Genomic DNA, 12,692 nt, shown 5'->3' on the forward strand with positions numbered 1-12,692 from the left:
TTAACATCGTGAAAGTAATGCCACTGACTTGTACACTTGAGAATGGTTTAAAAAATATGTGTATTTTACCACAATTTAAAAAAAATAGTTACATTTGAAAAAATTACTTACATATATCCTTTGAAAGATAGTTCCTGTTTATTAGTGACTTTCAAATTAAAAATTAAGAGCTGAGCCCTCCAATGACAAGTAAATAATAAAAATCACTGATAATGCTTTACTTACCCGTTTGGGGCCACTAAAAATCTTTCTGGTGTTTTCTTTTGATTTATCTCCTTGTTTATTTATGGGTTTCTTCACACTTTCAGGCACACCAGGCAAGTCCTCTATAAAATCCAAGTTTTCTGAAATGGTAACCAAAACTGTCTAGCTTACTAACATTTCAAATTACCTACCAGACAACCCATGAAGATTAAATATATATGAATGAATGAAAATGGGAATTAAAGTATAAAGGAATCAGAGCACCACAGAGCTGACAAAATACTCCCCAGAATAGGAAGTTTCATTCTGCTATTCTTCTCCCTTCCTGCTTGTCCCTTCCATAAGAGATATCATAAACCTGGTTGCTGTCTATGTGTTCTAGTCCTATTTTATGTTAAATGGCAAAATTTAATCTTTTCCAAAGTAATTTTCTTACTTTCGAGAAATCACATAACCGCTGGATATCTATGGATACTGACACTGGAAAGGTCTAGTTTATATATATACAAAACATCATGTGGTATCCACCTGTAGCATTTTTTAGGAACTTTAAATCCACTAAATCATGTTGGCCTTCAAAGAATGCCTGTTGGCAACTATAAAAGCCACAGTGAAAACGCCAGAAAAGGCCAGGCACGGTGGCTCATGCCTATTATCCCAGCACTTTGGGAGGCCGAGGTGGGTGAATCCCGAGGTCAAAGAGATCGAGACCATCCTGGTCAACAAGGTGAAACCCTGTCTCTACTAAAAATACAAAAATTAGCTGGGCATGGTGGTGCGCACCTGTAGTCCCAGCTACTTGGGAGGCTGAGGCAGGAGAACTGCTTGAACCCAGAAGGCGGAGGTTGTGGTGAGCCGAGATCGTGCCATTGCACTCCAGTCTGGGTAACAACAGCGAAACTCCATCTCAAAAAACAAAACAAAACAAAAAAAACACCAGAAAACAAGAACAGTTATCCTTGGCAAGAGATTTTAAATGACCTAATACAACAAAGTTTAATGATTTGTCAGTCTTCAAACACAACTAACCAAAGAATCAGCTTATTTCCCAACTGGTTAAAAATATGTATCTTTATCTAAGCTAAACAAAAAAAGGAAAATAGGAAGACTTTTCTCTATCCCAATGCTTAAAATTTTTTGCTGTTTCACATATGGTATGAAGACTGAAATTTCAACTTTCAGTAGATCAACCAAATGGCCTCTAATTTTCAAATGTTATTTATTATCTACTTTAAGTTTCTCAAAAGGAGTCTAATTTCACATTTTAAAGCTTTAAAAGTTTTACTACCCAATGTGTAAATTTCAGCCACAGATTTTCAATTGCAGACGAGGATAACTTGCTATCCAAGTCAGAATAAAAGCTCAGTAAACTGTAGCAGGACAAGGGCACCGGTATTGTATAGCAGCATTTATCATTCTCCTGAGGAACCAAACGTCTAGCTATTCTGCCCAGCCAGATCTCAAGACACAGTAAGGCTGCTGCAAACTTCCATTATCCAGAAAGGATTCAAAGATAACACTGGATGTATTCCTTTTTTTGGAGGGGAGGGAGGGTAGGGGTGAGCCCCTGGGGTACTCCTGTGTATTTCTAGTTTTGAAGAATAAATTGAACAAAACTATTTTTAGGCCAAATAAAGCAAAATGGTAGATAATCTCAAGAATGACTTATACTCTACAAGAGAATCTCTATTTTTAAATGCTATTATAATTCTAATTTACCATAATGACACTTCTGTGGCCCTATCAGGACAAAAGCTTTACTTAATATGTAAACCAATCCAGAAAAACTGTATTTGGTTAAAAAACCATGTATCCCAGAGGCTTCCACAAATTCTTCCTCACTAGACAGTCGATCCACTTCATAAAGTTCTTGTAAGGTAACGACTTAATTATAGCAGAGCTAACCCATTTCTTTTGTCTCGCTCTCACAGTGGAGACTGAACTCCTAGAGGACCTTTCATCATTACTGGGTCTACAATCTCCTACAAATTAAATTTCCATAGCTAAGAGTGAATGCATACTTACCTGGCACTCTTCAATTTTACTGAACCAACTTAAGAGGGTTTGAGGGTATTTTGAATGTTTATCAGTATTCAACCACAAAGGGTTTTTTAATTCTAATCTGTTATTTCCCTCATTATAACCATCTGTTATCAGTATAGTCCAAAGGTCCAAAACCTAACCTATGTCTTCACTGCATTTGGATTTGTCAAAATGAAAACATCATGATGTCTGATGCCCCTGCCCCATATACCTATATGCTTTAAAATTCTCAAGTGCTAAAGGTTAAATTAAAACTCAAATATGAAGACTCTCCAATTTACAAATTGGTTCCTTACAACCAATTTGATCATTAACACTTAAAATGCTGTACCTCTGAATAAGGTAATCTGCAGTTCTCAACAGGTACTTTTAATAAACATAACAACCTAAAATTGAGTAGGAAGAAACTATGAAGCTGTTAATTTAAGCCTGAAAAGCACACTTAAAGTAGTCCCCCTGCCATCAATAGGCGATACATGCCAGTCCCTAGTAGATGCCTGAAACCATGGAATAGTACACCAAAACCTGTACATACTATGTTTTTTCATATACATACCTATGATAAAGTTTAATTTATAAATCAAGCACAGTAAGAGATTAACAATAAGAATAAAACAGAATCATTATAACAATATGCTATAATAAAAGTTCTGTGAATGAGGACTTTATCTTCTTATACTGTACTCACCTCTTTTCAGAATGTGGTTGACCTTGGGTAACTGAAACCATAGAAAGTGAAATTGTGGATACGGGGGGACTACTGTACTTATTATACATATTTTTGAATTCTTACCTGCATTATTAGTACCGGACTGACTGTCCTGGGAATTATCATTGCTTTCTGGGGGAGGCTGCAAGGAGGGTGATGGAGCCGTTTTAGTTCTTTTTTTGCTTGTCTTTCTTTCCACTTGACAGTCTTCATCTTCATCATCTTCGCTTTCACTGAGATCATCAAAGCCAAAATATTTAATTTTGTAATTAGAACTTCCAGAACCTCCTTCATCACCTCCTGTCTCATGATCTTCAAAACCGAAAAATTTAAGTTTAACATCCTTTTTGGATTTAGTATTACTAGGTTGAAATTTAGTAGTGGTCTTAGAAGTTGCAATATCTGCCTTTTTTCTGAGACGACCAGCTTCTCCCAAATCTGCAGGAGTGGATGCAGTGATTTCATCCATGCTGCGTTCCATAGTATCCTGTATAGTAACATTACAAACTGACAAGCAAGATGGATGTAAAACAGTATAATCTCTAGTCCGTCCAACTGTCCCTCTAAAACTGGTCCCACAACTTACACCACCTTTCTTTGCCTGATTCAGGCCATCTTTACTCGATTCACTGTTTGCTTTGGCTAAGGCCTGACTGCTGCCGTCCATCAGCTTATCAAAATTCGACGCTCCTTGGGAAGATTTCGCTTTATTGGCCCTACAGTACATCCTACAATTGGTTGGCCTAAGAACACTTTGTACAACATCCTCCTCAATGGCTTCATTCAGATTTTCCAATTGATTTTTAAAATCATCGTCCTTCATCTCCAAAAGAGAATCACTATCCAAACTTAAAATACAGTCTTCTGATCTGATATCTTCAAAATCATTATCCCATTCATATAAACCAGTTCTTACAGATCCCTTGATTGGAGATATTTCTGATGGCGATTCTGGCCTTTTCCCACACTGGGAGTTCCAAGTATCATTTGTTTCCTTGATTTCAGAAGCCACTGTAGTTTCTGCACTGGGCTTCTTAGTATTGTCGTCAGCATTTTTGTGAATACGGTGACTGTTCTTTTCATGTTCTTCATGAAAATTCTCTACTTTATCTGTAAAAATAAGTAAAATGATAAAAACATGAATGGTATCAATATAAAAGTTAATAAATAACAGATATGTGGTTAATCAATGGTATATGATCAATCTTGAAAGAACTATAATTATTTTAAGTTGTGAAGAAATTAACGTTTAAATATCAGACATTTCCTCTCCTACCTTTTCAGTATATAGCTCTCATGTCTTCTACTGATCTTTCCTTAGGCAACCAAGTTCCTTAAAATTGTAAACTCATGAGAAATTTCAGCAGGGTTAAGCAACTGAATCCAATCAGAATGGCATATAAATGACTCAGCCACATCCTTAGTGGTATTATGGGCTTTTCAAATAAAGATGCTTAAATTAAAAAATACTTAGTAAAACCTAAACCAATTGAACAGTTAATAAAAACCTTCCATCAGCATTTGTATTTATCTGGGACAGGGATGCCCATAACGTATGCTAGTTCTATCTAGAAGCCTGTCCTCAGGATCAGGTTTCTCTGGCTATTTCTGTTCTTTTTTCTAATCCTAAAAGCCATATAGCCTCAAGGAACTTTTAGCAGTAGTTCTGATGTATTAGTTAAATGGCTAACAGTGGCTATTTATGCATATCAGCCAGTAATAAATCCTTAGCCTAACTATTCATCTTGTACGTGGAGAATTCGTTTTTGTTGCCTTTAATTTTTACTATCAGAAACATTCTTTTAACCTTTCCAAATGAGATACAAATATGATTCCAACTGGTATTTTGATTAATTCCCTCAGTACTTATAAAAAAACACTGGCAAAATGTATACTCTATGCCAAGCAAAAAAAATTACTTCCACAAAACACATCTACATTAATGAAAAGCTATTTACAAATCTCAGTATCATCAAATACAGGTGACAGGGATGCTTTACAGGGACAGATTCACTGTATACTTTTTAATGCTACCCCAATAGGTTTTCTTCCCCAAGACAGGGTCTCATTCTGTCACCCATGTTGCAATATGGTGTGATCAAGGCTCACTGCAGCCTCGGAGACCTCCAGGCCTCAAGTTATCCTCCCACCTCAGCCTCCCCAGTAGCTGGAATTACAGGTATGCACCACCACACCTAGTTTGTTTGTTTATTTAACAGATGGGGTCTCACTATGGTGCCTAGGTGGGTCCTGAACTCCTGGGCTCAAGCAATCCTCCTGCCTCGACCTCCCAGAGTGCTACCATTACTGGCGTGAGCCACCTTGCCCAGCCTCCTATAGGTTTTAATATAATTTAACAGGTTAAGATTTGGTAATATCTTTTAAAACTAAAAATGTGCATGTGAAAGAAATGGACTGAAGTCTTGAAGCCAGCAGTTTCATTTATAAGTATTTAGAAATAACAAGAAACTCACTACAATACTGTTTCCTGGTTTTTGCTTTCATAAACAATATAAATACCAATCAATAAAAAACTCATTAAATTACAAATGCCCACACACCTGAATACTATGTAGTTGTTAAAAAGAACCAGGCAGTTCTACATTGTTTATACTGTATTAAGCTGTCTATTCAAAAGCCAGAACATAAAAACTGCCAAAATTACACATTAAATAAATACCTTAAAGTGTATTTTTTTGAGATCCTTATCTGTCAAGTATATTTATGAATGAAATAAAACATCCAGAATTTGCTTTGGTGAGGATAAAAATAAAACGACTGGCCAGATGCATTGGCTCACACCTGTAATCCCAGCACTTTGGGAGGGCGAGGCAGGTGGAACACAAGGTCAAGAGTTTGAGACCAGCGTAACCAACATGGTGAAACCCCATCTCTACTAAAAATACAAAAATTAGCTGGCCATGGTGGCACATGCCTGTAATTCCAGCTACTCAGGAGGCTGACACAGAAGAATCACTTGAACCCGGGAGGCGGAGCTTGCAGTGAGCTGATATTGTGCGACTGACTGCACTCCAGCCTAGGCGACAGAGCAAGACTCTGTCTCCAAAAAAAAGGAAACAAGACTGGCAATGAACTGCCGTTTCTTGAGGCTGGAGATACAAATAGATACATATATATATACAGAGAGAGAGAGATTTTTTTCTAGACATATACACAAAAATGTATACAACTGTGTAATGTATACCAGGTCTATACACACAAATACATACATACTTCCTTCACCCTTCTTATAAGAAAATGAAGATGGCCGGACGCGGTGGCTCACACCTGTAATCCAAGCACTTTGGAGGCCAAGGTGGGCGGATCACCTGAGGTCGGGAGTTCAAGACCAGCCTGACCAACATGGTAAAACCCCATCTTAAAAAAAAAAAAAGAAAGAAAGAAAAGGAAAGAAAATGAAGATATTTCCTTTGACTACTTACCAAACCCATCATTACACAGATGAAAAAGAGAGACCCAGAGAAGCTAATGACTGCAGAGGTGGCCAATTAAACCAACGGCCAAAAGAGATTTCATAAAAAGACCCATACCAAGCTGTATTACACTATCTCTAGTGGTGGCTGCTAAAACCTGAAATGCTAGGCAGCCCACGCCTGTAATCCCAGCACTTTGGGAGGTTGAGGTGGGCAGGTCACCTGAGATCAGGAGTTCAAGACCAGCCTGGCCAACATGGTGAAACCCCATCTCTACTTAAAATACAAAAATTAGCCAGGCATGGTGGCAGGTGCCTGTAATCCCAGCTATTCAGGAGCTGAGGCAGGAGAATCACTTGAACCCAGGAGGCAGAGGATGCAGTGAGCCCAGACAAAAGCAAGCCTTCCTCTCCAAAACAAAACAAAACAAGCATAGACATACATACTGTGCCTATTAAAAGCTGTGTAACAAACTGTTAACAATACTTGTTTCAGTGTAAGGGAATTTACTTTTCACTGTTAATTAAGGGCATTGGCTAGTCATCAGAGGCACCTAAAAAGCCACAGAAAAAACACAGCACATCTTCTTAACTGAGCAAATCTTTATTCAAAGATTTAAAGGTAAAAATTATTTTTTAAAACAGTTAAGGCCAAGTGCTGTGGCTCACACCTGTAATCCCAACACTTTGGGAGGCTGGGGCGAGCAGATTACTTGAGGTCAATAGCGTAAGACCAGCCTGGCCAACATGGTGAAACCCCATCTCTACTAAAGATACAAAAATTAGCCATGAGTGGTGCTGCACACCTGTTATCCCAGCTACTCGGGAGGCTGAGGCAAGAGAATCACTTGAACCCGGGGGGAGAGGGGGGAGAGGCTGCAGTGAGCTGAGAACACACCACTGCACTCAGCCTGGGCGACAGAGTGAGACTCCGTCTGGGGGGCGGGGGTGGGGAACCAAAAAACAGTTAAATGCAACCCAAAACATTTTATACTTTTAAGGCATACCTATAAAATACAAAATTTGGCCTGGCGTGGTGGCTCACACCTACAATCCCAGCACTTTGGGAGGCCGAGGTGGGCAGATCACCTGAGGTCAGGAGTTCAAGACCAGCCTCCCCAACATGGTGAAACCCCATCTCTAAAATAAAAAATAAAAATAAAATATAAAATTTAGATGCAATTTTAAAGATAAAACACTAAACCAAAAACAATTTCAAAAGTACTACTCAGTTTGGCCCACTACACAGAACCATCCAAGTTATCACAACCTTCCCCAACCCCCATCAACACGGCCTGTGGGGAGCTTCCCAGCCAACTGCCACAGCTTATCTGCACATCAAGGAACTTGTTTGCTCCCTGGCCTCCTGCTGAAGCTACCCATCTCCACCCCACCCCTGCAGCAGAATAGGAAAGACACCACACGCCCCCACCACTCCTTAACCTTGGGCCTCTCTTTGAGATGGCAATTAACTCTTCAAACTAGAGACACATACGCCCGGAGGTACACAAAGGCCTTCCAAATACAGGTACAATTGCGTTTTAAGGAAATTCACTTCTAAATCCCCAACCTCCAGGTGTATATTGTTCCAAAAACTGAGGTGCCAACCCACCTGGGATTAACCAATCACTCTTCTCCCAATACACTATTACAAGTATCAGTAACAGCATATTGCTCTCCTGTCCCTAATCTTACATGGTACATTCCTCCAACCCTTCACATGACCTATAAAGAAATAATGTGATAGATTGCTGGTTTCTGTACTTCATAATTAAGTAAAACTTTCCTGTGTGGGTAACAAATCCCTTGGATGTCAGGTGGTTTCCAATTAATTGCATTTCACAAAATTGGAAAGACCTAACAAATTGATTCATTATTCCAATAAATTTTTATAATTACCACATGTTTTGTGGCACAGAGGAATTCAAGTAATAGGCCGGGCAAGGTGGCTAATGCCTGTAACTCCAGCACTTTGGGAGGCCAAGGCAGGTAGTAAATCACCTGAGGTCAGGAATTCGAGACCATCCTGGCCAACATGGTGAAATCCCATCTCTACCAAAAATACGGTGGCAGACATCTATAATCCCAACTATTCGGGAGGTTAAGGTAGGAAAATTGCTTGAACCCAGAAGGTGGAGGTTGCAGTGAGCTGAGACTGTGCCACTGCACTCCAGCCTGGGCAAAAAGAGCAAAAGTCCATCTCAAAAAAAAAAAAAAAAAAAAAACCAGAATTCAAATAATAGAAACTGCTGTAACAAAACTCTTACCATTCTTATGTTTATTTTGTTAATTTATGGCTTCTTAATATTCACACATACTATAAAGTTTAAATAGGAATAATACGGCATAGTAGTACACACAGCTCCCACCCAGAGCTACCCAGAGCACTGAGGCCAACAGTTCATTTGAGGCCAGGAGTCTGAGGCTGCAGTGTTGTGATCACACCTGTGAGTAGCACACCAGCCTGAGCAACAGTGAGGCTCCATCTCAACAACAATAAACAAAAAATAGGAATGAAATTGATGCCAAAAAATTTTTTTCCAAAATCTTTATATATGCTAGCAATAATATTCATTCAGATTCAGATATACATATAAACTAATTAAAAAAGGCTCATTCATCTCTTAAAAGGTAAATTTCCAATAAATTTTATCTTTTTTTTTTTTTTTTTTTTTTTTTTTTTTTTTTTAAACACTCTCTCTGTCACCAGGCTGGATTTCAGTGGTGCGATCTCGGGTCAGTGCAACCTCCGTCTCCCAGGTTCAAGCGAGTTTCCTGCCTCAGTCTCCCGAGTAGCTGGGACTACAGAGATGGAGTTTCACAATGTTGGCCAGGATGATCTCAAACTCCTGACCTCGTGATCCACCTGCCTCAGCCTCCCAAAGTGCTGGGATTACAGGTGTGAGCCACCGCACCCGGCCCTAAAATGTTTTTATTTTTAAAAATAAATAATAAAATAAAATGTCAATATTGGCCAGGCGTGGTGGCTCACGCCTATAATCCCAACACTGAGGAGGACCAAAGCAGGGGAATCACTTGCATCCAGGAGGCGAAGACCAGTCTAGTCAACAGAGCAAGAATCTGTCTCTACAAAATAATTTTGAAAATCAGCCAGGCATGGTGGCACATTCCTATAGTCCTAGCTACTCAGGAAGTATGGGCAAGAGGATCACTTAAGCCCAGGAGTTTAAGGTTGCAGTGAACTATGATCATGCCACTGCACTCTAGCCTGGACAACAGAGTAAGACCTTGTTTCTAAAAATAAAAATAAAAAGGATACCTGGGGTTCATTCTTTCTACCATTTCCTTGCCCTACACTTGACTGAGGGTGCCTCTTTCTCCAGCAGCCCTCCCTACTATTTCAGAGCAGGACAGTTTGGGAACATTGATATGCTGATTCTCCAGAGCCTCTTTATGAAATGATCACTCCTCCACCCAGTTATAAAAGCCCCTTCTTGGCTTGTTTTTCTTGTATAAGACTCAACAAATAATAACAACAATAGGGCCGGGCACGGTGGCTCACGCCTATAATCCCAGCACTTTGGGAGGCTGAGGCAGGTGGATCACGAGGTCAAGAGATCGAGACCATCCTGGTCAACAGGGTGAAACCCCATCTCTACTAAAAATACAAAAATTAGGTGGGCATGGTGGTGCACGCCTGTAGTCCCAGCTACTCAGGAGGCTGAGGCAGGAGAATTGCTTGAACCCAGGAGGCGGAGGTTGTGGTGAGCCAAGATCGTGCCATTGCACTCCAGCCTTGGTAACAAGAGTAAAACTCCGTCTCAAAAATAAATAAATAAATAATAACAATATTAATACGACAAAAATAAATGAGGAAATAGTATTTTTAAAAAGAAGAAAAGGCCAGGCACGGTGGCTCATGCCTGTAATCCCAGCACTTTGGGACGCTGAGGCGGGCGGATCATGGGGTCAAGAGAGAGACCATCTTGGCCAATATAGTGAAATCCCATCTCTTCTAAAAATACAAAAATTAGCCAGGTATGGTGGCAGGTGCCTGTAATCCCAGCTACTCAGGAGGCTGAGGCAAGAGAATTGCCTGAACCTGGGAGGTGGAGGTTGCAATGAGCCAAGATTGTGCCACCACACTCCAGCCTGGGCAACACAGCAAGACTGTCTCAAAAAAAAAAAAAAGTAAAGCCCCTTCTTTTGAGGCGTGTTAGTTACCCTCTAATCTTCCTAATACCTGTCATCCAACAATCTCTTAGTCACCCTTAATGTATTTAAGAATTTTACACCAGATTTATAATCTACTCCTCCATACCAATTTTGCTATCACACTGAATTCCACCAAATTCCAACCCTCTGACTTCCCAGCGTAACCTTATCTCATCAACAATCTGCCACATTCCATCTCAGCCAGCAGTTCTCACAGTTTCATCCAAAAGCTTGCTATATGTCCCAAAATGCTTCATTTTTTAAACATTACAATCAGATAACCCACTTTTTTATCACAACCTACCAACCATCCAAGTTGCTTGTGCCAGTACACCCATTTGTCACTTTCACTGAAGAAGATTCTCAGTATACTACCCACCCCACTTCTCCCCTTTCTCCTATTTATTAGCCCGGTCCGGGCACTCAACATTTTAACTTCCAGTTTATCTTCTCAATCACTCTCTGGGCAATAATACCCTAAATTCTCTTGCTTCTCTATCTCTTCATTCTACATGCTGAGTGACAAAATGTCTATCGAGGCCACTCCTAATAATTTTATCCAATATTCTGTATTCTGTGCAGGTTCCAGATAACGGGGCCTACTAAAGAAGGGGGAAAAACATACTCACACAATAGGTAGATTAGTGACCATGTGTTTTTTGTTTTGTTTTTTTTTGTTCTTCTCGCTGGGTTGCCCAGGCTGCAGTGCAGTGGCATGATCTCAGCTCACTGCAACCTCAGCCCCCAAGTTCAAGCAATTCTCCTCAGCCTCCCGAGAAGCTGGGACTACAGGCGCGTGCCACCATGCCCAGCTAATTTTTAGCAACAGCAACTTCAACTAAGGCCTCAATAATGCCCAGAAATTCTACTTTGTCTCTAGACAACACACTCTCCCACTTTTAGCAACATCTATCTGAACTCTTTCCTGTTCCACTAAAATCCCCAAGTTACCCTGTCTTTCTCCCTTTCAGTAATAACCTCTTTAGTCACTTTATAGGGAGAGGGAAAAACACTTTTAGCTAAAAACCACTTTCTCTTATGTCCTCCCACTAAGCTCATCTTTTTACTCATCTTTCCTCCTTTCAAAACTGCTCTCTTGTGCCTAAGATCCCATGCATGAAACTATCCAGAATCCCTCACATCCTTCTAGCTGCCCTTTTTCTTCTCCTCCCTTCAAACATCTTTAACAAGCTGTAAACACTTGTTATCCCCATTTCCTCACCCCTTAGATGACTCCAATCCAAGCTGCAAATCCAAGGTCTGCCTTGGAGTCCTCACTTTAGGTGACTGCAGCAGCATTCCGATTCAGTCAATATTTTCTGAAACACTTTTATGTTGGCTTCCATAATCTATCACTCCCCTGGATTGCCTTAAGCTGCTCTAGTGGCTCCTACTTAATTTTCTTTCTAGTTCCTTCCTCTTCACTCCTTCTATTAGCATTGGAAGTCCTTTACAGCACAGTACTAATACTTTTTCCTCTTACACTCTCTTTAATGCCTTCAACTAATCCTCTCTTTTCAGATAATATTTATATACTGAATTTCAAATTGTTTCTAGCTAATCAAGGCTTATTTCAGCTCCATTCCAGTAAATCTGTTATTTAAACATACCTTACAAACATCTCAAACCCAATGTGCCCAGAACTTAACTCAAACTTTCTGTCAAAATGTTTCCTATCTCAGTAAATGACACTACCATCTGCTCTGCTGTGCACATCACATAGCTGGGAATTATTCTTGATGTCTCCTTCCTCATCGCTCATGTCACCAAACTTGGTCACTACTATCCTTTTTCAGTCCACCAACAGGTCTCAGGTTAAATGTCAGCCTTGCCTACATATCCGCATCCCCAGGACAAGCAAATAAGCCCAGAGTGCTACACTCCCACAGCACTCTATATTTTTTCCTTAGTTTTCAACACACTTGTGATTCTTCATTCTATCTTCCCCAGTACAATGCAAAACATGCAATTGAGTCCATCTTGTGCATAGACACTAAAATAATAGCTGAATAGCTAGAAGGAGGTATCACCTAGACCTTCCTATGATCAAGCTCATTCTCCTCTACCATTAGGGGTCTAGGAAAGTGGAATACCACTTCCTAAAGGCGTAAGTGCTAGACAAGAAAA

At 40.0% G+C, this 12,692-nt stretch overlaps 1 protein-coding gene across 1 annotated transcript in view; it reads right to left on the reverse strand.

Moving 5' to 3' along the window:
* LOC103791197 (wings apart-like protein homolog) overlaps positions 1–12,692 on the reverse strand; it is a 56,112-nt gene that overhangs the window by 28,939 nt on the left and 14,481 nt on the right. The window contains 3 exon segments of the mRNA XM_078345747.1: positions 226–344; positions 988–1,110; positions 3,041–4,066. Of these exon segments, the coding sequence (XP_078201873.1) occupies positions 226–344; positions 988–1,110; positions 3,041–4,066 (1,268 nt within the window).

This window comes from Callithrix jacchus, chromosome 12, assembly GCF_049354715.1.
Source record: "Callithrix jacchus isolate 240 chromosome 12, calJac240_pri, whole genome shotgun sequence".
NCBI lineage: Eukaryota > Metazoa > Chordata > Mammalia > Primates > Cebidae > Callithrix > Callithrix jacchus.